General features: G+C 41.8%; 1 protein-coding gene across 1 annotated transcript in view; it reads right to left on the minus strand.

Moving 5' to 3' along the window:
* Wdr27 (WD repeat domain 27) overlaps positions 1-19,020 on the minus strand; it is a 187,757-nt gene extending 168,737 nt beyond the window's left edge. The window contains 4 exon segments of the mRNA XM_087196013.1: positions 1,760-1,811; positions 4,478-4,602; positions 13,762-13,903; positions 18,831-19,020. Coding sequence (XP_087052139.1) covers positions 1,760-1,811; positions 4,478-4,602; positions 13,762-13,903; positions 18,831-19,016 — 505 coding nt within the window. The 5' untranslated portion in view covers positions 19,017-19,020.
* Between the last annotated feature and the right edge of the window lie 5,938 nt (positions 19,021-24,958).

Below are 24,958 nucleotides of genomic sequence, written 5' to 3' on the forward strand. Positions count from 1 at the left end.
CCCACAATATGGGAAGAAATTTTTAGCAGCTGTACCTCAGACAAAGGTCTACTATCGAGAATATATAAAGAAATGAAAAAAATCAGACCCCCCCCAAATTCAAAGACCCAATTCAAAAATGGGCATCTGAAATGAACAGACATTTCTCAAAGAAGTAAAAACAGCAAATAAATATACGAAAAATGTTCCACATCACTGGTCATTCAAGAGATGCAGATGAAAACGACACTGAGATTCTACCTCACCCCACAAAGAATGGCTGTTATCAAGAAATCAACAAATAACAAATGCTGGCGGGGGTGCGGAGAGAAAGCAACCCTTCTCCATTCAAGCACGCTGGCCTCTCCTCACTGCACACTGGGCCTCAGAGTGAGGGGACAGGAGGCACACTCTCCAAATACCACAGTTCTGAGTCTCATCAGTTCAGGACAGCAGATGGCCCCCTATGGCCAGGTGCTTTATCTGAAAGCCAATATGCTTTGTTCAATTCTATGAGACAGAAAAGCTCAGACTCCAAGCATATAAGTTAAAAACTCCAAGGACACTGTTCTATTCCTTTGAATGACTGAATAATACTCCACTGTGGTATCACTGCAGGAAAACTGATAGAACTGGAGATCATCATGTTAAGTAAAATAAGTCAGACTGAGAAAATAAATATTGCATGTTTTCTCATATATGGAATCTAAACAAAAAAACAAGATAGTGTAGAAGATGGTTTATTTAGATAGCTTATGAGTGAGACAGTAGGTGGAGAAGGGCTGATAAAAAACTGGGTAGTCAGCCATAACAATGAAAATTTAAATATAAATAGGAAACTAGGAATTTGCGCCAGGAATAGCTATTCCTCAGGCAATGTGAAATATGGCCCCTCCATCTAAAAGGAAAATATGGCCACCCCCTACTAAGTTCCTGAGTTCTGAGGAAATTACAATGCACAATAACCAGTTCTTTCTAAGATCTCAGTTTACTGTAAAAACTATGTAAAGAAACTGAGAGAGTGAGCCTAAGTTCCAACTGGTCATTTCTTTAACTTCACAGGGCCACCCATAATAGGTGACCGCTAAACGATTAAGAAATCCCTATGCTCTGTTTACCTATAAGTGACTCTAACTCAAGTAACCATGCAGTCACCCCATTCAGGACCCCTTCTAAAAATCTAGGAGCTAAATGATGTTTACGTAAGTAGGGAAGGGTGGAAGGGGCGAAGGGCGCACAGGTAATAGGGAAAAAATAAGAAGCAAGATACATCATGTACAGGTACAAACACCCAATGATAAATGTAAACGAATTGTATACCTAAAATGTACCAACAAAAGAACTTAAGGAAAAAAAAATTTAGGAGCTATTCTTCCTCTTCTTATTCCCAATAAAACTCTTCTAACCTCCTCCTTTGGTTCAAGACTTTATTCCTCACCACTTGCAAAACCATGAGCCTGATACTAATGGTTCAACAGAATGATGATAAAAGTAGAAAGGGGGCTCTTACAGGGAAAAGGAAACAGGAAGGGGAAGGCAAGGTGGTTAAATACATGACTCTGGAAAAGATTGAAGTATGTTACACACGTGTAAAAATTATTCAAATGAAACCCACTAGTCTATAAAACTAATGCGCACTAATAAAAAACTTCCAGGACTCAAATCTACTGAGTATGTAGAGAGGATCATGGCTCAGCTGCACCTGTGGGATAGCACATTAGTGGTGATGATTTGGCTACAGAAAGCCTATTAGGTTCAAGGTAGAAAAGTTTAAATTTACCTGTTAAAATGGATGAACTGAATATTAATGATCCCATTAAATGGTCCCAGACCTTTAAGCAAAGAGACGTTACTTTAGAGAAGGTAAAAATGTTTCCACTGTTGCTGTACCTTGAACTAAATTCTACCAAAGTATATATCAATCTATATGATTATAAAAACAAAATAAAATTATGCATTAAAAACAATAGAAATGCAGTAATATTAGAATAATAATACTGGCATCATGAGGAAAAAAACCTCATACTTCAGAAGGAAACAAACTTTGGGCCTGACAAGATTAAAACCAAAACCTATGACAAAGTTAGAAATGACTCTGCATCTGTACTCAGTACTTCAGAGGGAGTGAGTGAGGGAGTGGGAGCTCATCCAGGGAGCATCCTGGCATTTGATGGCAGAGCAGTCCCTCTGCAGAGATGATCCTGACTACACAGAGAGCTCACCATTATAAAGTGTCTTCGCTGAACGAGGGTTCATCCCTATAGAGTATCACATCCTAACTGTATAGTGAGCTCACCCTACAGAGCATCCTGACTGCACAGAGCTCACCACTATGAAACATCCTGACTGTAGAATGAGCTCATCCCTACAGAGTATCCTAGCTATGCAGTGATCTCACCACTACAGAGGATCCTGACCGTACATCGAGCTCATCCCTATAGAGCATCCTGACTGTGCAAGGAACTCATCCGTAGGGCTTCGTCCCGACTGTCACTGAACTCATCTTTAGGGCCATGTTCTCAAGTGACCATGACTTATATTTGCAGCAGACACACTACTTCCCCTAGGGCAACTATAGACCATAGATGTCTTTTCAAAGCATCAATTCCTTTTAGTCTTACCAGTGCCAAAAGCAAGGGCACTGTTTTATCCATTTAACACACAGTAAAACCTTGGACTGCAATTAACTTGTTCTGCAACTGTTCCACAAGACAAGCAAACATATCCAATAAATTTTAATTGATAAACAAGTGATGTCTTGCGATATGAGTAGTACATGACACTGAACATCACTGACTGCAACCGAGCCAATGGTTCTCTCTCCTCTCCCCCTCCCCCTCCCCATCCCTCTCCCTCTCCTTCTGTCTCCCAACAGCAAGAGATCATGGAGGAGATCTCATCTACAGAGGAAGAAGAGAACGAGGTAGAGGAATCCTTTACTTCAAATGAGATTAGGAAGATATGTAACATGTGGGAAACAGTGCAAAATTTTGTAGAAAAGTACCACCCGAATAAGGCTATAGCAGTGTAAGTGATAAATCTGTTTATATGACAATGCAATGTCACATTTCCACAAAATCCTCAAAAAGAAGCAAAAGCAAGTATCACTGGATAGGTTCCTTGTTAAAATTGCACAAAAAGAAAAAAGATTTTATTGAGCCTACAGACAGCAGCGATTCTGTTAGATAGTGAAAGTTGACCCACACAATAACCCTCCTCTCTCTTGTCTCCCTCACACCAGCCATGAAGGTTTTCAAAGGTAAGTGCAGGTTAATTTGTTCACTTTTCTTTATATTTTGTATTTTCTTTATTATTTGGTATTATATTACAGTACTGAAATCATTTTTATATGACTATTTTGGGGTTGTGAAATGACTCATCCAAGTTTCCATTATTTATGGGGAAACTCACCTGTGTCCACTCACTCTGCTGTTCCCTTGGTACCTTCTCCGATGTCACCTCCCAGTACTGAAGCAGTACTGGCTGTTCCATGCCATCTGTTAATCAAGCTAGCTTTGAGATGCGTAGCTGAGACCTAACCCTCAGTTTATCGTTTTCCTTCTGTGGACTCTTCACCCTCCTTCGATCACTAACAGTCTTAAGTATCTCCATAAGTTATTTTGGTTTTCCTTTCTTCTAAACCCTATCAGTTCCATTTTGGTGACTGATTTTGTTCTGTAGTTGACTGCCCTCATGCTACTCATTCATTCTCCACAAGATATCTCCACAAGCATCATGTTGAGTATCTGGAGCTGAATCACCAACTTATCCTGGGGGCTTTAGCAGTCTGTTCAACAGGAAACTCCTCAAGCCCTCTTCGAACCAACACAACACACCCTACTTTACTGTGGCTGACTTCTCTTCATGGAAGCCTCAATCTGACAATGAGCCCAAACACTGCAATGAACAGAGATGACCTCTATTTTCCTGCACTAATCCGTAAACAGAAGCCAAGACATGACCAGCTGTGGTAACCTCCACAATGCAACTCCAGAAGATATAACTTCAGGGAAACAAAATCCTCCTTCACACTGCCCCAGGCCCCACCCTCTGCTCTGTGACCCCTGATCTTACTCTACCACAATCAAGCAGTTGCAGCTGGATTTAAAAACAACAAGCAGCAAGATGTTTACATTTACCTAACTAGTTTCAATTAAAAAATAAGTGAGAAGTGTGGTTGTTGGTGGGAGCCAAGCATTTTGACAGAGATGAGATAGCACTGCCTTAAGATGACTGTGGGGACCCTACAAGAAAGAATGTGAGATAAAGGCTTACTAAACATGTTTGTTAAGGTCATCCCTGATGGCTAGGTTTCCTGTAAAGTTCTTATGACATTTTTATACAAACTGCAAAACAAAGACATGATTTAATTTTTCCCAACATCGTTCTAAAAATGCATCAAACTAAAACTCTCAGTATAAAAGGGCAGAATCTTGCCACTGAGAGGCCCCATCAGCTCTGGACTCTGTGGAGCTTTGCTGAGTTTGTTAAATCTTACCTTGACATCCAGCATGAATATTGTGTTTCCTGAACCGACTGCAACAACATGATCATCTGGACTAAATCTTAAACACAGCACTTTCCTCAGAAGGGTGCTCATGACAGTCCCTTGAGGAAGCAGCCCTAGAGGAGGATTCAGACATGAATGTCAGTTTACCAAACTCACAACACAATATCACATTATGAGAAAAGAGCTGACACCAAAGTTCTGTTCTGTAAGACTGCACAGGGAGTTTTAATGAACTCAAATACAATTTTGGTTCTGTTTGTGGCAATGCTAGAGATTGAACCCAGGGCCTCAGATGTGTTAGAAAGGCGCTCTACAATGAGCTACATCATTCCAGACCTTTTTATTTTCTTCTGAGATAGGGCTCACTGTATTGCCCAGGCTGGGCTAGAACTTGCAATCCTCTTGCCTTATCGTCCCAAACAGCTCAGATTACAGGCATGTACCACTGTGCCCTGATGATTTTGGTTCCTTCAGAATGTCTATACCAGTAGACATTAATGATTCTTTGAAAGCATTGAGAATACATGACCTGTCTGTAGGGAAACAGAACAGAAAATCAGTTCTCCTAGCTGAAAACAGTCTAGCAGCTCCCCACTCAGGTTTTGCCCCCCATTCCCATAATTACTGACCTCCCCATGGTATTGATAAGGTAAACAGTCATATTCCTATAAAGTTTTGTAACCCCTGAGGATGTTCTATAAACAAAGTTTGTGACACTCTGTTCCCATATGATTTATAAGACACTGTCTTCTTATAAGGCTAGATTATTAAACTGCCTGCCCTTGTCTTGTTTTGGTAAACTCAGTCACTGTGTCACTAGAAAGACCACCCCTCCTTCAACTAAATATATAAAAAGTAGAATTTTTCTTTGTTCAAACGCTCAGTGCTAATAAATCCTCCTGATTTCCATTCGGTCTCTCGTCCTTTTGGAATTCTGCAACATTTCTGGCAGCCACAAAGGGACTGGAGACAACAGAGCTGCTGTGTCCTTTTGCCTGTAGGTGTGAGAAGGGCCTGAGCGGTGAGAATCCTGAGACCTCTGGTGCCACTGGGAGACCTCTGGTGCCAGCTCAGAGAGGAAATCAGCTCTCCTGCAGCCCAGAAGCACCCCTCCCCCTTTGCCAGCACAAAAGAAATCTTTTGGGATTCAGAATGATTCTGGAACAACAGCATGCTACAGGACCTTGGTAAGGTTTTGGGGAACTAGTCCTATTAGGACAGAAGTGAAGCCTTATCACCTCCCAGGGTGTACCTAGTACTCTGACTCAAGGGGAGTCGGAAGAAACCTACAAACCCAAGGGGAACACAGGAGTGGCCCACAAACGAGAGGGGCTCGCAGGTAACTCTCAAAGGGGGTGCTGGGAAGTCAGACTCAGGGAGTCAAACAAACACCACACCCAGGTTAGAAAGAACTGAAATGAAAAAATGCATGAGTACATGTAAATAAATGGAGTGAAAACAGGTGGGAAAGCTCCAAAGCGCACAAAGCAAAACAGTGAGAGAAACACTCCTGGCTTTAAGAGCCCCAAGCTCAGCATTACCAGCCTGGCATTGCCTGCAAACGTGAAAGACAAAACAACCCCAGCCTGGAGATGCACACTCAAAGTTGAAAAACTGCAACCATGCTCTACCAGACATAAGCAGGTTTTACAAGAGAAATCAAATTACAAATTTTAGCTAATTGATAAATGTACTTTTGGTTTCCAATTCAAGTTGATGTTTAATTGGTGTGCTTAAAACATTTCTTGTATATTGCAAATTCTTGAATTGTAATTCTAGGGTAAATTTGCTCTTCTCTCTACTCTTGATTTAAGAAAAGAATTCAAGGTTACTGTTCTGTCCACAGCCAGTCAAATTTAAAATATAACCATCTGAAAACAGAAAAAAGGAAAAAAAGGGACACTTTAAAATAAAAGCAGCTACAGCCAAGTTTATTATAAAAGGTTTATAGTGAGACAGAAAAAATATTAAGAAGGCTATAAGTACAAGAGATATTTCTGATATGAGAGGATTTTAAATAATAAACATTTTATCTTGTTAAAAGGATAAAGAGATAATAACAAGACTGGAACATTTACACAAGCTGAGAAAGTGTGCAGGTGTGATTTATCAAGGAAATATGTATATTTACTTGTTGGTTTGGTAAAAGCCCATGCTGTTCCTTCCAAAAACTTCTGGTTGCTCAAAAGACTCAAAAATATGTATGACCTCTTGTTTAATCTGATAGAGCTCAGACTGTTCCTAAAGTGAAAGTACTTGAGAGCGTGACTGCATTACAACAGAGCAGATATGGAAGAAGAGTCAAAACCTACCCCGTTAGGATACGTTAAAGAACTTTAAAAGAAGCTATATGGGGGACTATGGAATAAAGCTGATCCCTCAGAGGTTGAAAACTCTTTGTGAAATAGATTGGCCCTCCTTTTGAGAGAGGAGACCACCCCTCCATATGGAATTGGACTACTATGGGTTAACTGTGTAATTGGATAACTATAGGTTAACTGGGAAACTATGCTTTTTGTGGAATGCACCTGAGTAACCATGATAATTTCTGTAATCTGTCACCAAAGGAGCTTAACAGACTCAGAAAGCCCTGCCAGAACTCTTTGCCTCCCTACCCCACCCCACTGCTCTGCTTTGTGCAAATCCTGCTTGCTATATTCCCAAGGAAATTCCAATGAGATTAAGCCTCATGAATATAAAAAGAAGTAAATAAAGAAGAGCAAACTTGTATTCAGGGCTCTGGAGACTGACAGGAGTCACACACTGAGCTGCTCGCATTAAAGCCGGTTTGCCCCTACTTTGTGTGTCAGAGGTCTGTCAGAGTACCCCACCTTTTCTCCTACTTCACTTTGATGTAGGGTGGCTGACCAAAGGAACCATTGATAGAATAGGCATGTGTATAGGGTGGTAACTGGTGAAGGAGAACGACTAGGTTATCCAGATCAGTTTCCTTACATTGACTCCAGGTTAAATATAGTCCAGACTTGACCAGTCTGGTTACAGCCCTGCTTAAAGACATATTACATAATAATAATAATAATAATAATAATAATAATAAATAATTTTCTTCTAATCAATCTGATTTTATTCCCCCCTTTTATGCTTTCTATAACAAGTTTTACTAGAGAGCATCATCTTTATCATTATTATTGGGTGGGTTTTTTTTGTCACAATGGGATGCTTAGCACAACCTACTGAGCAGAGGTTGGTACTTGGTTAAGGCCATCAGTTGAGTGGTGGTATGTCTATCAGAGTGGCCAACTGAGTATTTTTGACAAGTAGGGGTAAGAGGCAAAGGAAAGTTATAACTTATGTTGATCCTTAAGCTTTGGCTGTGTGGACTGGTTAGCTTCCAGGCTGTTGTTTCCTCAGGCTTTTCCCATGTGTAGACTAGTCAGCTTCTGGAGTGACTAGAGCAGGGCTGTTGTCTCTGGTGGTGGCCTGACCTTGTTGCAGGATCAGCTGGTTCTGATGGTCTGGATCCTGCTGGCTGGTTCATTTGTCTTGGGCTGTTGGCTTTAGCTGACTGTGGTAGATCTAAGACAGTAACATTAATAGCAAAGTCGCCAGGTTTGAATGGGTGTACTAGGTCTGTTAAGCTTATGGGCATTTTTTTTTTACCCAACCATGGATATCTTACATGGCTGTTCTCAAAGCTGGCATTTGTTTTCTCAGGAGTAATTTTCCTAGTTTATAAAAATTATCCTTAATTTGACCTATGATTGGGGAGTGGCTGGCCAAATAGAATCTCATGAGGAGAATGCCCAGTTTGTTTTGTGGGGTTGTAACTGGACTTGGAGGAGGACCATAGGCAGGACTTGATCTTATCTCTTATCTGGAGATCTTATCTGTAGTCCAAATTTTGGGATGATGTCTCAACAGCATCTTGGTCACCTCTTGTATCTTTTTGTTCAGGTGGGGAAGGTTTCAGTCTATCCTGAGAAGGTGTAGGCAAGCATCAACATACATTGATAGCCACCAGCTCGAGGCAGTTCAGTAAAGTTCATAAGCAAATTTTTACATGCGGCAGCTCTTAAACATTGGAATTTTTATCATCATCTCAGTCATCATTTTCTGGGCCATACTTTTTATATCACACACATTGTTCTCAATCTGGCTTTGGTTGATTAGCAAATCTTAGCCTGGTTTGGCCCTTGTTCTGTTTATGTCTATATCTTTGCCACTTGGTGACCTCTACCTGTTTCCCCATAAGCACCACTTCCAACAGATGTTTCCTTTTTTTGAGCTTCATATGAGCCTCTTGTTTAGCTTCTTGGTCCCGATTCATATATACCTTTGTTGCTACCTCTAAAATCTGAGATGCATTCATGGCAGCAAGGGCTTTTAACTTTTGCAATTTCTGCCTTATGCCTCCCCGAGCTTGTTCCACAAGGCTGCATTTACCATATGCTGTTTTTTAGTGGCCTCGGGGTCAAATGGGGTATGGAGCCAGAACGCTTCACAATGTCTCTTGTAGAACTGGCTGGGACTTTTATCTGTTTCCTGGACTATTTCTGAGTTCTTCTCATATTTATTGTCTTTTTTCTGCCCTTTTTGAGACCTCTTGGTACTTCTGTAAGAGTTTTTTCTTTGGTACCGGGGATCAAACTTGGGCCTTGCGCTTTTGAGGCAGGTGTCTGTAAGATTTTTAATTGCTCTGCATTCTTTGGATCTCAATTTGGGTCAGCATCTGGGAACTGACCCCGAGCATATGCTTGTACATTTAACACACTCTCTGAGCGATTGTTTTTTGACCAGTGGATGGCTGTTTGGGTCACTCTCTGTTGCTCTTTGGTATTAAACAATCAGGAGAAGCTGTTTGCAATCGGGTGAGGTTGGATTATGTGTCTGGAAAATGAATTGTATGAAATCTATGAGGGCTGGGGCTTTTCTGTATAGGAGGCAGTATGAGTTTCCAATTTAGGAGATCAGTGACTGAGAAGGGGTAGTAGACCAAGGTCTGTTGTCCCCCTTGAATTTTGCCTTCCATATCATAATAGATGGGTCCTCTAGCTGTTTGGAGAGGCATCTGTAAAAAACTAGAACTTTCCTTTGTTCAATCACCCAGCTCTTTGGACACGAGTTCAGCTGGGCCAGGTGTATACCTAAAAAATCCTCCTAATTTCCAGTGGTCTCTCTTGTCCTTTTAGAATTCTGCAACACACGGGCGGGGATTTAGCTCAGTGGTTCCGCTGCCTGCCTTGCAAGTGCAAGGTCCCAAGTTCGATCCGCGGTACCAAAAAAAAAAAAAAGAATTCTGCAACACAGGGAGGCAGCTTGGTATCATCAAGCACAGGTCTCTTCTGCCTGGGCTGCAAGAATTCAGAGCACATCAAACAAAAGCTGAATGCCCCAGTCCTTCTCCCTGTGTTCAACCCAGGTTCTTCCATGTGACCTGCTCTTGTCATGTTGGGCAGGCAGAGAGACAGTGTGCCATCAGAGCCTCTGCCTCTGGGGCTCTGCACCCCCACGAGGACATTTCCAAGTGAGCCTCAGTGTCCCATGTTGAGGATGACAAGCATATGGACAAAGCTGGCCCAGATGACCTACAGCTCTGAGTGGAACACATCCAGCAGCCCACAACCTGTGGGAAGAGGACAAGTTTCCCATCGTCAGGCCCTTTTGTGCAGCAGGGACAAGTATTTAGACAACAAGGCCCTGAAAAGGAATACACATATGTGAATCCTGGCTGTGGCCAGGCCATCCTATGGGGTTGCTCCATGGCTCTTGTACCACACTAGCTTCTTTCTAGAAACTGGCAACAGTGACCAGATAGAGGGCTTTGCCCTCATAGAAATCTCTAACATAGCAGGTGAGCAGGAGGCACAGACAGCGAGGACAGGGAGGCACATGAGTTCCCGAAACTGCTAAAAGGAAGTATATGCTGTGGGAAGAGGCCAGCAGGAGGGGATCAGGTGCTAGGTGGTACCAAGAAAGGCCATGGCAATAAGACATATGGGCCTAGATGTGAAGGGTAGGACAAAGCAGGCAGTGACTCTAAAATGTAAGTTCCAGCAAGACTAAGATACATTGTCCCCAGGCTGGGTATAGCCTGTAGTTTGAGGGCACTACTCTAGCCCTGTGGGCTTTGAGCACGGGTACCAGATAAGCAGCCTGACTTTTAAAAGGCCCTCTGGCCACTGGGTTGAGAACAAAATGGCAGCATGGAGAATGGAAGCAGAGAGAGGCAGTGAGGGGCCAGTGTAAGATTCAGGGCTAGCAGAGAAAAGCAGTGAGAGGCCAGTGCAAGGTTCAAAAGAGAGATTCAGTGGCCAGAGCCTGGATGCAGATTGGGAAGTGTGAGAAACATCCAGAAACTGGACATGCTATGAAGGCAGAGTAGACAGAATTCACCTGTGAAATGGATGTGGGTGTGAGGGGACAACCTTATGGTTCTGTCCTGTCCAGGCAGGACAGAGCTAGGGTGAGCCGAGATGGGAAAGCAGAAAGAGGGGATTGTGTGAGGACAGAGATCAGCACTGGAAGCTTGCCATGCTCTTGGACTTCAGGGGAAATGTCCAGGAATCCCCCAGGGGCATAATCAGGACTGGCTGTACATCATGCAAACACTGTCACTACTCAGTGGTTCATGTAAAATCATCAAGGGGAAATTTTGATGGGAAAGAGGAAAGCTCATGCTCAAGGCTGGAAAACAAGGAAGCCACCAAGGGAACCTGGAGCAAGTAGCCACCAGGTTCAGAGGGCTGGGAACTGACGAGCCATAGCACAGTCAAGGTGGTAACTACACTCAGCTGTCCAAGTCAAGCCCAAATCAAGGAACACTGTGGATTCATCAGTCATCCACCAACATACAAGTGAAGGGCATGGCTCCTGCCCTCGGGCTCTGGGACTCCAGCTCTCCAGAACATACCCAAGGTTCTAGTTTCTGTTCCAGCCACTGTGGCCACATAAATGGCTTGTAGCTTTTGAAGGCCACTTTCCTAAGGAACCCAGAGTGCAGGCTGGAAGGAGGGGCTGTCTTCTACAGCGATCTAGGGCAGCAACTCAGAATCCAGGGCTGACTGTGCATGTCTCTGCAAGCAGGTAAGTACATACACACGTGACCCTGCTCACCAGAGGTTACATAGGAGTGGTCATGTACAAAGGAGATGAAGGTATGACTGCTACAGTTCTGTAATTACTCCCCAGTTTTCAGAGTAACCCTACATCACACACTCAAATCTCTAGACATGGCCCTACCTAACCTATTAGTCTCACCTAGCAAAGTTGCCCCAACCAACCTCACTCCACCCACAGAGCCACCTTCCAGCAGAGGGCTACATGTGCCTTGAGTATTCTCCTAATCACATCTTTCTTATAATTATCCTCTTTTTCATTTGTGCTTCCAGAAGATATGAGCTCACAAAAGTAGTTCAATTACCATTTCTTTTGAGTAGCTATGTTTTGTCTTTTGCCTCTGACAGGCTTTTGTCTCTAATTTGCTACACTAAAGAAGACTACTTTCTTGTTTGGGTTAAGCAATATGCTCAGGATGTAAAATGTGATGCATGTTGGATATGGGGGCTCCTCCCCACTTCCCGCACATCAGGATTGCCATGGTGGAATAAATCAGTGCCATGACTGGAAAAAATTACAAGGCTATAAGTGCAGAGCAAAAACAGTCTGTGATATTACATATACCACTCATTCAGAAAGATACACACTAATGGCCCAGAAATTCAACCCTGGACCACAAAAGACAGGGAAAAACCTTTTCAAAGAATGAAACTGATGCCATCATTTGAAGAGATGATGTGCCTCGCCTTTCAAAAGGTCCATTCCTTACTGTGGTCAGAAATAATAACCTTCACAACAAGGATGGACATTTTTAAATACAGGATGACTATGTACGGCTCACCCCCACTACAGGATTCCATAGTCAGATGGCTCCTCTTCGCTGGGAACAACAAAATCATTATGCCTTGCCCAGTGCTACCAAATATTTGGGCTGGACTCCCCCGAGCAATGTCAACATACAAGCGAAAGACTGCTTTATTACTGATTGGTTTTCAAGCCCTAAAATGTGTTGGGCTGCCCGGTGGCACTCAGTAGTTCTGTGGCAGTAATCTATGATCCTGGCTGCCCGCTGGCTGGATTGGTTGCTGCACCTTGGGTTCTCCCTATATACAACAGTGATGAATAAATATTCTTGGCAGCCCTGCCAACCTACTTCCCTGTGTCACAACAAAGATGGACACATTGTATGTTTCAATGGTTTGATCATCTGGCCTCTTATTTTTTTCCCCTCTGTGGTATTGGAGGATGTTATATAGAGCCCTTGACTTGCTTGATATTCTTAGAAAGCCCTGAATGACACTGCCCAGGGAATCAACTTATGAGAAAGGAAATATTACAAAATCAAACAGCAGACAAGATTCAGAGCCTGTACAAAGTCCAAAGCATGGGGGAGGAGTTAGAAAAATCTCAAGGTCTCAAAACAAACTAAAGACATCCACCTAAGAAGCAAACAGGCACCTACTTCTCTCTGAACCAGGTCAACACAGCCCATTTTATTTGTACAAGAACAATGACCTCAGAGGAAAGAAAGGATATTCCTCAAGAGACCCAGTTAATCATAAAAATGTAACCTGAGACTTCATTCAGTGCAACTACCATCTTGGCACTTGCTCACCTTTGTACCTGAAGGTGTGTTTTCTTTCTCTCTTTCTCTGTTATTTTGCAATAAACTCTACCTATATACAACGCCCTATGTGTGTTGTCTGAAATGGTTTGTCAAAGATACAAAGAATCAATGTGTGTTGCAGTTCCCTGGCGGTTAGGATCCCACTGTGTTACAACGCAGCTTCTCAGTAACAAGAGGACACTTGTGCCCTACGTTCCCTATCCCACCCCATGTTTGCGCTCCCACTTCATAACCCTGGAGTTCCCTGGGTACACACTTTGCCTGCCTGACACTCTGAGCAGGTTCGCTGCTACAGCCTCTCTACGGCCTCTCCTCCCAGAACTATGAGTCTCCAGCCCAGCACACAGTAGAGGCCTCAAGACTCTCATGTGTAAGAAACACTCCAGCCTGCTACACATCTTCAAATCACCATGAAATAGTTTAAAATGAGAAAGTTCAGAAGAATAAAGCCCCTGAGGCTATGTCAGCATGTACCACAGCAAAAGTCAGAAAAGCCAACAGGAGGTGTATCAGACATCCGGCCTCACAGCTGCGGAGGAAAACCACCCACAACCCTGATGACACCAAGTTTACAGGTGTGTCTTTCCTTCTGAATATTTTTTAAAATGACTTGTGCCTTTTTGTTTACCTTGAAGTACCTTTTCTCTGCACCCATCCAGGTTCCACATCATGATAACATCCTGAGATGCAGAACAGATGAGCGGTGGGGTCTCTCGATTTCCAAAAGCAATAGCAGTAATTGACTGCTGGTGCCCCTGTAGGATTAGAAGCTGAAAAATTAGAAACAAAACTATCAAAGTTACACATATAATCTAAAAATAAAAGAACAAAAATAAAACTTCAAACCTAGGAAATTAAACAGATTAAAATTATCAAATACATGTATTTCATGCACTCATTTTGAATTCCATTAAAATTCTGGCTTATGTACTCCTGAACAATCCTCTCAGGTTAGTCATGCCACTGTCACTCAGAACTGCTCACTGACATAGTGATGCAGGTGACATCATTCCTCCCCTTCTCTGGAATCTGTTGATAAACAAATGCATGAGGAGTCCTCACTTCATGCAGAAGAGGGATCAGCTGAGTGGACTGCTACAGAGGAATCAGCAAAGCCAGGAGGAAACACCCAGCCTGGGAGGCAAATGGGCTCCTGCAGGGACCCATTTGAAGCTGGAGACAGGGGCCACAAGGCATGGTGCTGACACTTATGTGGAGTTTGGACAGCGTACTAGGGCGATGGAGGCCAGCAAAGGTGTTTGAGCAGAGGAATAAAACACTGCTACAATGTCTTAGTCGCTATTAGTGCTGGGACAAAATACCTGGCACCAGCAACTTAAAGGAGAAGAGGTTTATTTCAGCACACATTTTAAAAGTTTCAGTCCATGTTTGCAGGCACCAAACAGAAAACAGCATGGCAGAGGGGCACAGTGGACAAAAAGCTGCTCACATTATGACAGGCAGAAGCAGAGAAAGAAGGGAAGGGATAGGAGGGAGCTATTCCCTTCCAGGTCACGCTCCCAGAGACCTGTCACTTCTGACCAGACCCCATCTCCCGACACCAAGCCAGCTGTAACACCCCCCACAATCCAAACATATTCCACCAGCCCTGCCTCTGAGTACATGAAGCTTTTAGGGGATATTAGATATAAACCATAACATACAAGTGTGGAGAAGAGACTAAAGGGGGATTCAGTGGGCTAGGGAAACAGATGGGAATGTGCAAAATTTTCAGGGAAGACATGATACAAGCCCAGATAGAGCAGTTGTGACGGAGATAGAGAAGCAGATGGATGGAAGACTCCACAACCAATGGACACAGAAGGACAGAGGAAAGGACAACACACATGGCTTCAGTGCAATAGACTGAAATGATACTATTAAAAGAAAGGAAACACAAATGAAGACAGGAAGAGATTCAGACAGATCATGACTATTTTATCCATGGTAAACAGACATATATGCAAGTTGACATCAGATAAACAACAAAGACCATTATTCTAAAGAGGACAAGGAAAGCTCCACTTCTGGTCATAGCAGGCTGGTTCATCTGCACCAATCCTTTGGATGAAAATAGTGGAAAATTTTGTAAAAAAAAAAATAAATAATAATAATAATAATAATAATGACAACAACATTTTTAAGCATCAGAAAGCAACAAAGGTGCTAGAGAATTATGATACTAAGATCACATAGAAGAAAACTGAAGGAGGTGATCCCAGTACCTGAGGGCACTTGTGCCATGAATACATGTACCTTAAAGTCAACTTTCCAACATTCCAGAAAACGCTATTGAAAACCTAAGACATCATGAAAACCTGAGGGCACTTGTGTCATGAAGACATGTACCATAAAGTCAACTTTCTGATATTCCAGAAAATGCTATTGAAAACCTGAGACATTTATGGAGCTAAAAGCACAAAATGGTATATTCAAATGCATCATTTTCAAGACATAAGCAAAAATATCCTATTAAGAGAATGGAAAGAATTCTGTCACTTCCACAATACTTCTGAAATAGAGTTGAGTGACTTAATGCTGGGAACTCTGCATTTTTCTAAAACAGTATGGAAGGATTTTAACAAATTTCTGCTAGGAATACTAAGATGAGTGGATGGAATATATCAATAATCCTCAGGTTTGGAACAGGAGCCTAAAAAGTATAAAACTCAAAGAGCAAAGGCCAACTGAAAAGAGAAAAGCCCTCACAAACACTAGAGCCAGCTATGAGTTATCTGGATCTACAACCAGGACAGGGTGGTCTGGGACTGTTGACATTCCCTTAGCCTGAGCAACAACCAGACGCAAACCTATACTCTGTTTTGAAGAAGATGAAATCACCCAGAGTTTGAAATTAATGCTATATTTTTTCATATATTATACCCAGCATTCAATCAAAAGTAAGCAGGTACTCAAGGAGACAAGATCATTTGATCAAAAATAAAGAGAAACCAGGCACCAAAGAAAAATGCCACAGTTATAAAGATGAACTTGACAATAGCCCAGACCTGACCAAAAGTTAGACAAAAATGTTTAAAAAGTTACAGCTTTTCCCATACATTCAAAAGGTTAAGTAGATACATAGAAGATTGTTTTTTTAAACTGAATCTAAGCAAGGTGAGGCAACACATGCCAGTAATTCCAACTACTTGGGAGACTGAGTTAGGAGGATTACAAGTTCAATGCAAGCTGGGCAACTTAGTGAGACCCAGTTTTAAAAAAAAAGGCTGGAGTTGTAGTGCAGTTGTAAACCATGTGCCTAGAATGCCTGAGGCCTTGGGTTTAAACCCAAGTATGAAGAAAAGACAGTTAACTTCTACAGATGCAAACTAAAATGAGATGAAAAACAAATTCAGTGAATTAATATCATATCATACATTGCAGAAGAAAAAATAATTGAATGTGTAGAAATTGTACAAAATGAAACATACTGAGATAAGTCCACAGACGTAACATGGAAAGAGTATTAGTGAGTGGTAGGAAACTTGAAGTGGCCTAACACATATGTAAGTGGAACATGGAAAGGTTGAGGAGGGGATATTTAAAGAAATAATGGTTGAAATTTTTCCAAATTTGATGAAAACTATAATTTCATAGAACTTCAAAAATAAGATATAAAAAAATTACACCAGAACATATCACAATCAAATTGCTCAAAACTAGTGAGCATTTAAAATCTTAAAAGCAGCCAGAGAAAAAAATGACACACTAAATTCATAAAAATAACGACATATTTGTCATTGGAAAGACAGTAGAGCAACATATTAAAATATTGAAAAACATGTCAATCTAGGATTCTCTATTTAGTAAAAATATTTTTCAAAATAAAGCAAAATAAGGAAATTTTCAGGCAGATAAAAGTTGAGATAATTTATCAGCATGTCTGCTCTAGGAAGAAGGAAAATCCTATCAGCTAGAAATATGCATCTACACAAAACTGAGGAGCACCAAAATGTTCTTGCCTTTGTAAATGTGTGCGATGTTTTCCTGTTGCTTCAGTGTCTTGTATTGGGAGGTTTTTCACACATACAAAAGAAAAATGCATAGCAATAATGACATAAAGGATGGGGGGGCGGGGGATGAAGGATACAGCATCCTAATACTACTGAGAACAGAAAGTAGCCGAGGGAGATGCCAGTGCAAAGAATACTACCAAGGATAAAGAAGTCACTTAGAATAAATGGAGTCAATGAATCAAGAAGACATAAAAAGTACTAAATACATATATGTTCCACAACAGAGTTTCAGAATACAATGAACAAAATTTTAGAAGAGGGAAACAGACAAATTCACAATTAGAGTTACAGATTTAAATACACCTCTCTCTCGGTAATTGATAGAATATGTGAACATAAAATCAACAAGAATGTAGGAAACTTAAGGAAAACTGTTAGCCAGTATGACCCAACTGACATTTACAGAGAAAAAGACACAAACATAAAAAATCCATACTATTTGATTTGCAATAGCCCAAAACTAAAAATAACCTAAATGTCCACCGATAGGAAAAAGAATAAACAAGATACAGTATATCATATAATGGGATGCCCGTCAATAGTAAAAAAAAAGAAAAGAAAAAAAAAAGGATCTGCTCATAAATGCAACAATGTGGATGAATCTCAAAATAATTATTCTGAAACTGCAAACTAATCTAAAGTGACAGAAAGCTGTTATTATTTATAACATACAAAGAACTTATTCAAACCAAAAGGAAAAGTACAGATGTTCCAGTAGGAAAGTGGCAAGAGACTCCAACACCACACACACATACACACACACACACACACTCACACATACATGACAAAAGTAAATATCTAAATGGCCAGTAGGTGTGCAAAAGAGTGGTGGACCTCACTCATTGTCAAGCTTTAAGGAACTGCAAATTATAATAAGGTAGCATGACATCCACCTGCCCCACAACAGGACCAAAATGAAAAGACTCAGCATCTGAGGGCTGTGAGGCATGGAGCTCTCACATACTATCTATAGCACCCAATTGGTACCATCACCGGCAAACCTGCTTGGCACTGTCTAAGTGAACACACCCTGAAACTCAGAAATAGTACATGTGCATTCACCATCAGACATATAAAGGAATATTTGTAGCAACCAAAAAAAGGAAATAAAGCAAATGTCTACATACATTAGAATGGGCAGGCTGTGATTTATTCCAACAGTGTACTATACAGCAGTGAAAAGGGAAAGTGATATGAGCCTTGTAAACACAATGCTGAATGTACAAGACTCTAGCTGGAAAAGTACAAGGTGCACAGCACCACTTACAGCTCAACAAGAGCAAGCTGACTCTGTCTCTGGAAGTTAAGATGGATCTGCCTTCGTTGGGTAGTGGAACAGGAGGCGAGGCCTGGGCAGGTTGCCAGGTGTGCACTTCCTGAAGAAGATTTTTCTCTTAAGTATCTTGTGTTTCACTGCAGAGAAAGATCAAGCTGGTGATGTGAATGAGGGAGTCTACATTGTGTTATGGCAAAATTTTTCTTCCTCATGTTTGTACCAAAGGCGTTTTTAAATAAAGAAATTCCAGGTAGTTTATTTTCTAAAGATAAGAACTTAATGTAATGGTTTATCAATACTTTTCTCCCATAGTTGGTAGCTGAATCTACAGAAGAAAATGTTGCCCAAACAGCATCACAGAAATGCAGACACAGACTTAAGAAACACCCACAGATTGTTAAGTACCCCGTGTGGAGGACCCCTGTGGCCCCACACCCAAAGCTGATTTCCATCTACAGGGAAGGCACAGAACTACACACTGCAAGCCAGCTGCACATGAGGTGCATGTTTCTTGGAGTCAACTGGGTACTTTTCTGTTATTATGTCACTCTCGCAGATAGCACTCCAGGAAATCCCTTGGGGTTCTTCCATCTTCAATCTGAAAACACAAAGTGCACATAAGATGACAATAGGTGTGATCTTTAATATAGATAAATGTCCACTATTTACATCCACTCTCATCACAGATCCAGCCCCGGCTGCTCACTCCACAGCCTTGTACAACCTGCTCTGTCCCGTCACCGTGAAGCAAGAGCTCGAGCTCATAAGTGAGGCCTGCACTAGGTCTACTGGATGTGATGACTACAGCATTCAGAATCATGGCTCCCAACACTAACTGCTATGCCAAAGCTCCCTTCCATCTGACCACACAGGGCAGCTTATGGGAAGTTGCGAGGCAGTCCAGCTCTCTTCCAGCCAGCCTGGCATATATTCAAGTATTTTATAGCATTTTCTCCCATAATGTTAGGTTACCCTGGGTATTATAACTAGTGATTCACTGGCTATATCTCAACAAAGAATAAATAAAGCTTTGAAAATAAAGGATTCAGACTTTTTCCCCTTTACTCTTAGTGCTTTCATAAACACAGTAACTTCAGACACATAGACACTAACCTGGAAGTCATTTCTCCAACCCACTGCAGGACAGAAGGACTTAAGACATGGCTAGAGCCTTCCTCACAAAGCTGGAATACAGACTCAACTTTCTGGCCATTATATTCATGGCCATGATGCCAGAGAGGGTACTAGGCCTTCCCTGCCTGATCACCATGCTAGTCACCCTGCAGGTCATCATGCTGGCCCCATGGGTATCAGCCCCCTCCACACACCTACTGAGCAACTAAGCATTTGCTGAGCACACTTGGTGAACACTTGTGAAGCACACCTGCTGAGCATCTGTTGTCCACCTGCCAAGTGTACCTGCTGAGCACCTGCTGCACAGCTGCAAAGCCATCTGGAAGTAGCAGATGAGGCAGTCAGCGAGTATGATTCTGGGGTTAAAGAAACAGCTGCCAGTGCACCTTACTCATCTAATTTTAGGGGATTCCCAACAAGGAGAACAATTGGCTGGCCAGTTGTCACAAAGAAGAAGACTTCATGGACAAGATAGTGCTCAGAAGCCCAGAAGTATGAGTCCAGCAGTGTGGTCCAGTGATATCCCTGTGCCTTCCCCTCCCAATAGCACTGTGCCTCAAGGAATGGCAAGCACTTGAGCTGCCAAGATAACCATACAGGTTCTTCTTGACCACACACCAGTCTGTCCAGTGTCCAAGGGCTTCAGAACTAGTTCCACCTGAAGCATCGTCACTTCAACAAAAATTCACCAAGAAAGGACTCAAGATAAAAAGGGAGCCTTTGTTTCAGTGAAGAGCTTTCAAAAGTGTACCCCAAGGCACATAAGTTCCCAACCAGGTATGGTGGTGAACACCTGTAATCCCAGCCAATCAGGAGGCTGAGACAGGAAGATTACAAGTTTGGGACCAGTCTGGGCAACTGTGAAACCTCGTCTCAATATTTCTTTTACAAATTAAAAAATAAAAATCATAGATTATGCATGATCCACATCCTAAAAGTGTTCTGAGGTTCCACACTGAATTTAGGCTGCAAGCCACTTGGGACCTTTCCTAGAGTCAGCTTTTCCTAAAGTTCATATTCACTGCACACTCAACAACATTAGTTGATGGGACTGGGCCTGCAGTCACAGAAGGAAGGGAAGAGGCCATGAGGGGCCTTGGTGATCTAGGCTCTGCCGTGTCTGAACTGTCAGGAAAGCTTCTCCTGATTGAGCAGTTTCAGATCTGTGTATACCACAGAATGTCATGAGCACCTCAATAAACAGACACAAGTCTGTTTTCCTCCTGGATGGCAATCTGCACACTGGATATATTCTGTTATCCAAATCAAGAAGAACTCAGTGTGTGACCAAAGTCAAGGGCAATTCATACAGTAACAAAGGCCTGCAGCACTTATATGAATTTTAGTACTTCTATTATATGTAAGGGAAGCATAATTGAAAAGGAATAAATATAACTAGGAACTCACTTAGTTTTTCTGTTAGTAAATTACACCAAAAACATATAAGTTTCCTAGGAAACTACTGATTCTTTCATTGATTTAGTTTCTCTGGAACTAGCCACCTTGCAGGAATATTCTGATTTTCCAGAAGTTTCTCTCACCAAAACACACACCCACATACACACACACACACACACACACACACACACACACACACACACACGGGAGAGCACTCCAGGAATTGGCCCCAAATACTTTCAGGTGTCCATGGGAGAGCCATCAGGATTCAGCCTCCTAGCAAGATAAGACCAACATGATGTCTTAAATTACTTTTTCATTGCTGGGACAAAATACCCAATATCCACAAGTTAAATGTGGAAAATTTATTTTGGTTTATTGTGGAGGTTTCAGTCCATGGTCAATTAGTTTCAAATCAGGGCACCATGACAGAGGAGAAACAGTCCATGGCATAGTAGGCAGGAGGCAGCAGCCTTCCTTCTTTCTTCTTTTATTTCATTCAGGCTACAAGCCTATTAGTTGGTGCCACTCACACCCAGGATGAGTCTTCCCTCTTCAGTAAGTCCATCATCACACCTAAAACTATGCTAAACCAATCAATGCACTAATACAGTTTCACACCATGATCCAGTATCACATACCCATGATCAATCACTCTGAAAATCCCTACCTATGTTTGTGTGAGGTTTTGGGGAGACATCTAGAGATAGGCCATAATAGGTGGTTACCTTTAGTTTCACCTAACTGCAGTTATTGGCCACCAGGAAAACAAGTGTGTTAAAGGGAAAAAAAAAAAAAACAGGCTTGAGGGGGAGACAAGGAAGGATGATGGAGGAGGCATCAGCCTCTCAGCTAAGGCGATACAAACTGCCTAGAGCCCACTATGCTCTCAAAAGCCAAAAAATGCAGTCCAGAGAGTAAAAGTGCGCTGACAGCTCTCCACAGACCAGTTCTAGCCTGAGCCCGTGGCTCCAGGAGGTAAGCTACAGAAGCAAATAGGACATGTCTTCATTGGCCACATCAGATGGGCTTATGGAAAGAAAACAGCCAAGGGTGAACCAAGGGTTCAGAAAATAATGGTCAGAGACAAAACCTGGGTTTTCCCAGCTCTACCCAAAGGATTTCAGAGCTACTATGGACCAGCCTCTATAGAAACCCTCTTTCTAAAAGAGAACCTGTTACAATAATGTTGGTCACATGCACTGCTGCACCCTGGCAAAGAAAGCCAGCAGTATGTCTTCTTAGCTCACAGGTCTTAGGACCATGAGGAACCACACCTAGGCCCAGTGGAGAACTGCATAATGAGGGGAGATGTGCCAATAAGGCTGGGCAACCTGGTCAGGTGTGTCCCTCTGACAAGGTGTGTTTATACAACCACCAGAATGCAGGCTGCTCATTTTCCACCAAACATTCCCCTTTTTTGGGGGACACAAAACTAACCCAAATAACCAGCTTCTCTTGCAGTTAGGTGGCAGCATATGACTGAGTTCGGGCCAGGGCAGCAAGGAGAGGTAAGATGTGGACATAAGTGATGCATACACTTACAAGCCTGGTCCATAAAAGTCTTCCATATAAAATACCCTTTTGGTATTTTCCATATCTTCCATATAAGACTCCTCTCTTTCTCCAACCACTAGCTGAATGGAGACACTTTGGAAGGCCCAAGGGAGATGGACAATGGATGGGAGAGGGGTCTGAATTAGGGTTCTCTAGAAGAGAATTGATAATATATATATATTATATAATTATATATTATTATATATACATAATCATGCAAGGGGATTAGGTAGGCTTACAGCACAATGGCCATCTGTGTGCTGGAGAACCAGAAGATCTGGTAGCTGCTGAGCTATGAAGATGAAGGCTGCACAATGACAGGGATTAAAGATTCAGCAACAGTCCAAGGTCAAAGGCCTGGAAGCTGACTGAAGGGGCACAGGTGTGAGTCTATATTGAAAGGCTGAAGAAACCAGAGACCTGGAGAAGGATGTCCAAAGGCAAAGTCAGGAAAGGGTGCATACACACAGAAAGACTGGAGCTTTTCAAAACAGACACACTTTCTTCTTCTTTCCCCTTTGATGTTCAATCTTCCCCGCTGGGGTGGGTCTTTCCTCCTCAGTTTGCTGACCTACATGTCAATCACTTATGGACACACCCAAACTGTGCTTTACTAATTTGCTAGATGTTTCTTATTCCAGTGACACAGACCCATCACAATTAATGGTCAGGAGATCTATGAGTGACAGCTTTGAGAGCTGCCTAAGAGAAAGATCTGACTGAAATAGCCACAGAGGACCCTGTGACCAAGGTATATACTATTATTCTGCTCAGGTTATTTGACACCATTTACACTACCTTTACCAATATGAGTGGTCTGACCTTTTTTTTCAATTACAAAAGTAATGCAGAGTAAAACATTTAAACAATGCAGATACAGTAAAATTGAATTTTCCATCCCTACTTCCTCTCCCTGCTGTACTTTCCTCAGGGATAACCCATTTAACAGGACTTCTCCACAGACATCCTATGCATGCACATGCATAGGAACAAGTCTTAGAGGAGACATTAATTTATTTTCCACGAGACTATAGTTTATTTGAGGCTGGATATGTCAGTCACTTTCACTTTCTAGGACAAAATACCTCACAGCCACAAATTAAAGGAGATGTTTATTTTGGCTCATAGTTTCAGAGGGTTAAGTCCATGTTCAGCTGGCTGCAAGGCACAAACATCATGGCAGAGGGATATGGTGGCAGAAAATGTTCTCCTCATGGCAGCCAGAAGCAGTAAGACACAGAAGGAGCCAGGGACAAGAATACACTCTTCTAGGCCCCACTTTCTAATAGCATCTTCGGCTATGAACTCATCAATAAAGTAATCCATTGATCAGTAAAGAATCTCTATGATCCAATCAACTTCCAACAGCCCCATCTCTGAACGCATGAGACTTTGGGGGGACATTTTAGCTCTAAACCATAACCCAGGGAAGCATTTCCAGAAAATGCAGTGATAAGTGATACTTAAAGAGATTGTTTTAATGTTAAACCAGCAAACAAAAGCAGTCATCTCGTGAAAACTAGAAACTATACATTTAATAGCCTCTGTCTGATACAGAAACAGTATATACAAATTGCAGAAAATACATTTTCTATTCAGCAGGCACCAACATTAAAACCTTATGCATTTCATCGTAGTTTTTCCTATGTATATATGTGTATTTTTTTAAATAAAATTGCTTTCTTCTGATTAAAAAAGGTCAAAGCCTTTCTCTCATAGTGCTAAGCAGGCTAGAAACATGCCGTTATATTTGTGAGTTAGGAAAACATAAAAGGCAGTTCATAGCACATTGTACTCCCGTAGTTAAAAGACAAAAAGCACCAGGAAGTACCCTTGAAGATGGGTTGGGGCTAGAGATAGCTCAGTGAAAAAGTGCTTATTTAGCATGTGTGAAGCCCTGGGTTCAATCCCCACCACTCAAGAAAGGAAAATAAAAAGGTGCCCTTAAAGGTTTACTTAGAGCAAAATAAAGTTCTCCACATTAGCCAGGAGAGAAACAGGCTTCCAATTCTAGCTACTCTAAGGACAGAACTAAATACTAAGAATATAACTATAAATTGAATGACAGCTGATAGATATGTGAGAGTACAACCAAGTTATACCCAGTGTTACTACATCTTTAAATTCTTTCCTACATTATTAGATATCTTAAAGGTACCATTACCCTTGCACTCGCCTGTAAAGTAACCTCAAATACTCTAGGAGGATGAGGCAGGAGGAGTGCAAATTTGAGCCCAGCCTAGGCAACTTAGTAATTAGGAAGACCTTGTTTCAAAATAAAAATATAGAAAAAGGGCTGGGGATGTAGCACCATGTGAAGGCCCTGAATTCATTTATATTTAGATGTTTTGTTTTGTTTTTTTAAACTGTACTCTTGTTAACCAGCGCACGACAGCCTAAACTTAGACTTTCGGTTCTCAAAACAATAATTTCCACTTTTGTGC

Source organism: Heterocephalus glaber, unplaced genomic scaffold (genome assembly GCF_053883595.1).
Source record: "Heterocephalus glaber isolate CG9 unplaced genomic scaffold, H.glaber_assembly_v1.0 deba00001610, whole genome shotgun sequence".
NCBI lineage: Eukaryota > Metazoa > Chordata > Mammalia > Rodentia > Bathyergidae > Heterocephalus > Heterocephalus glaber.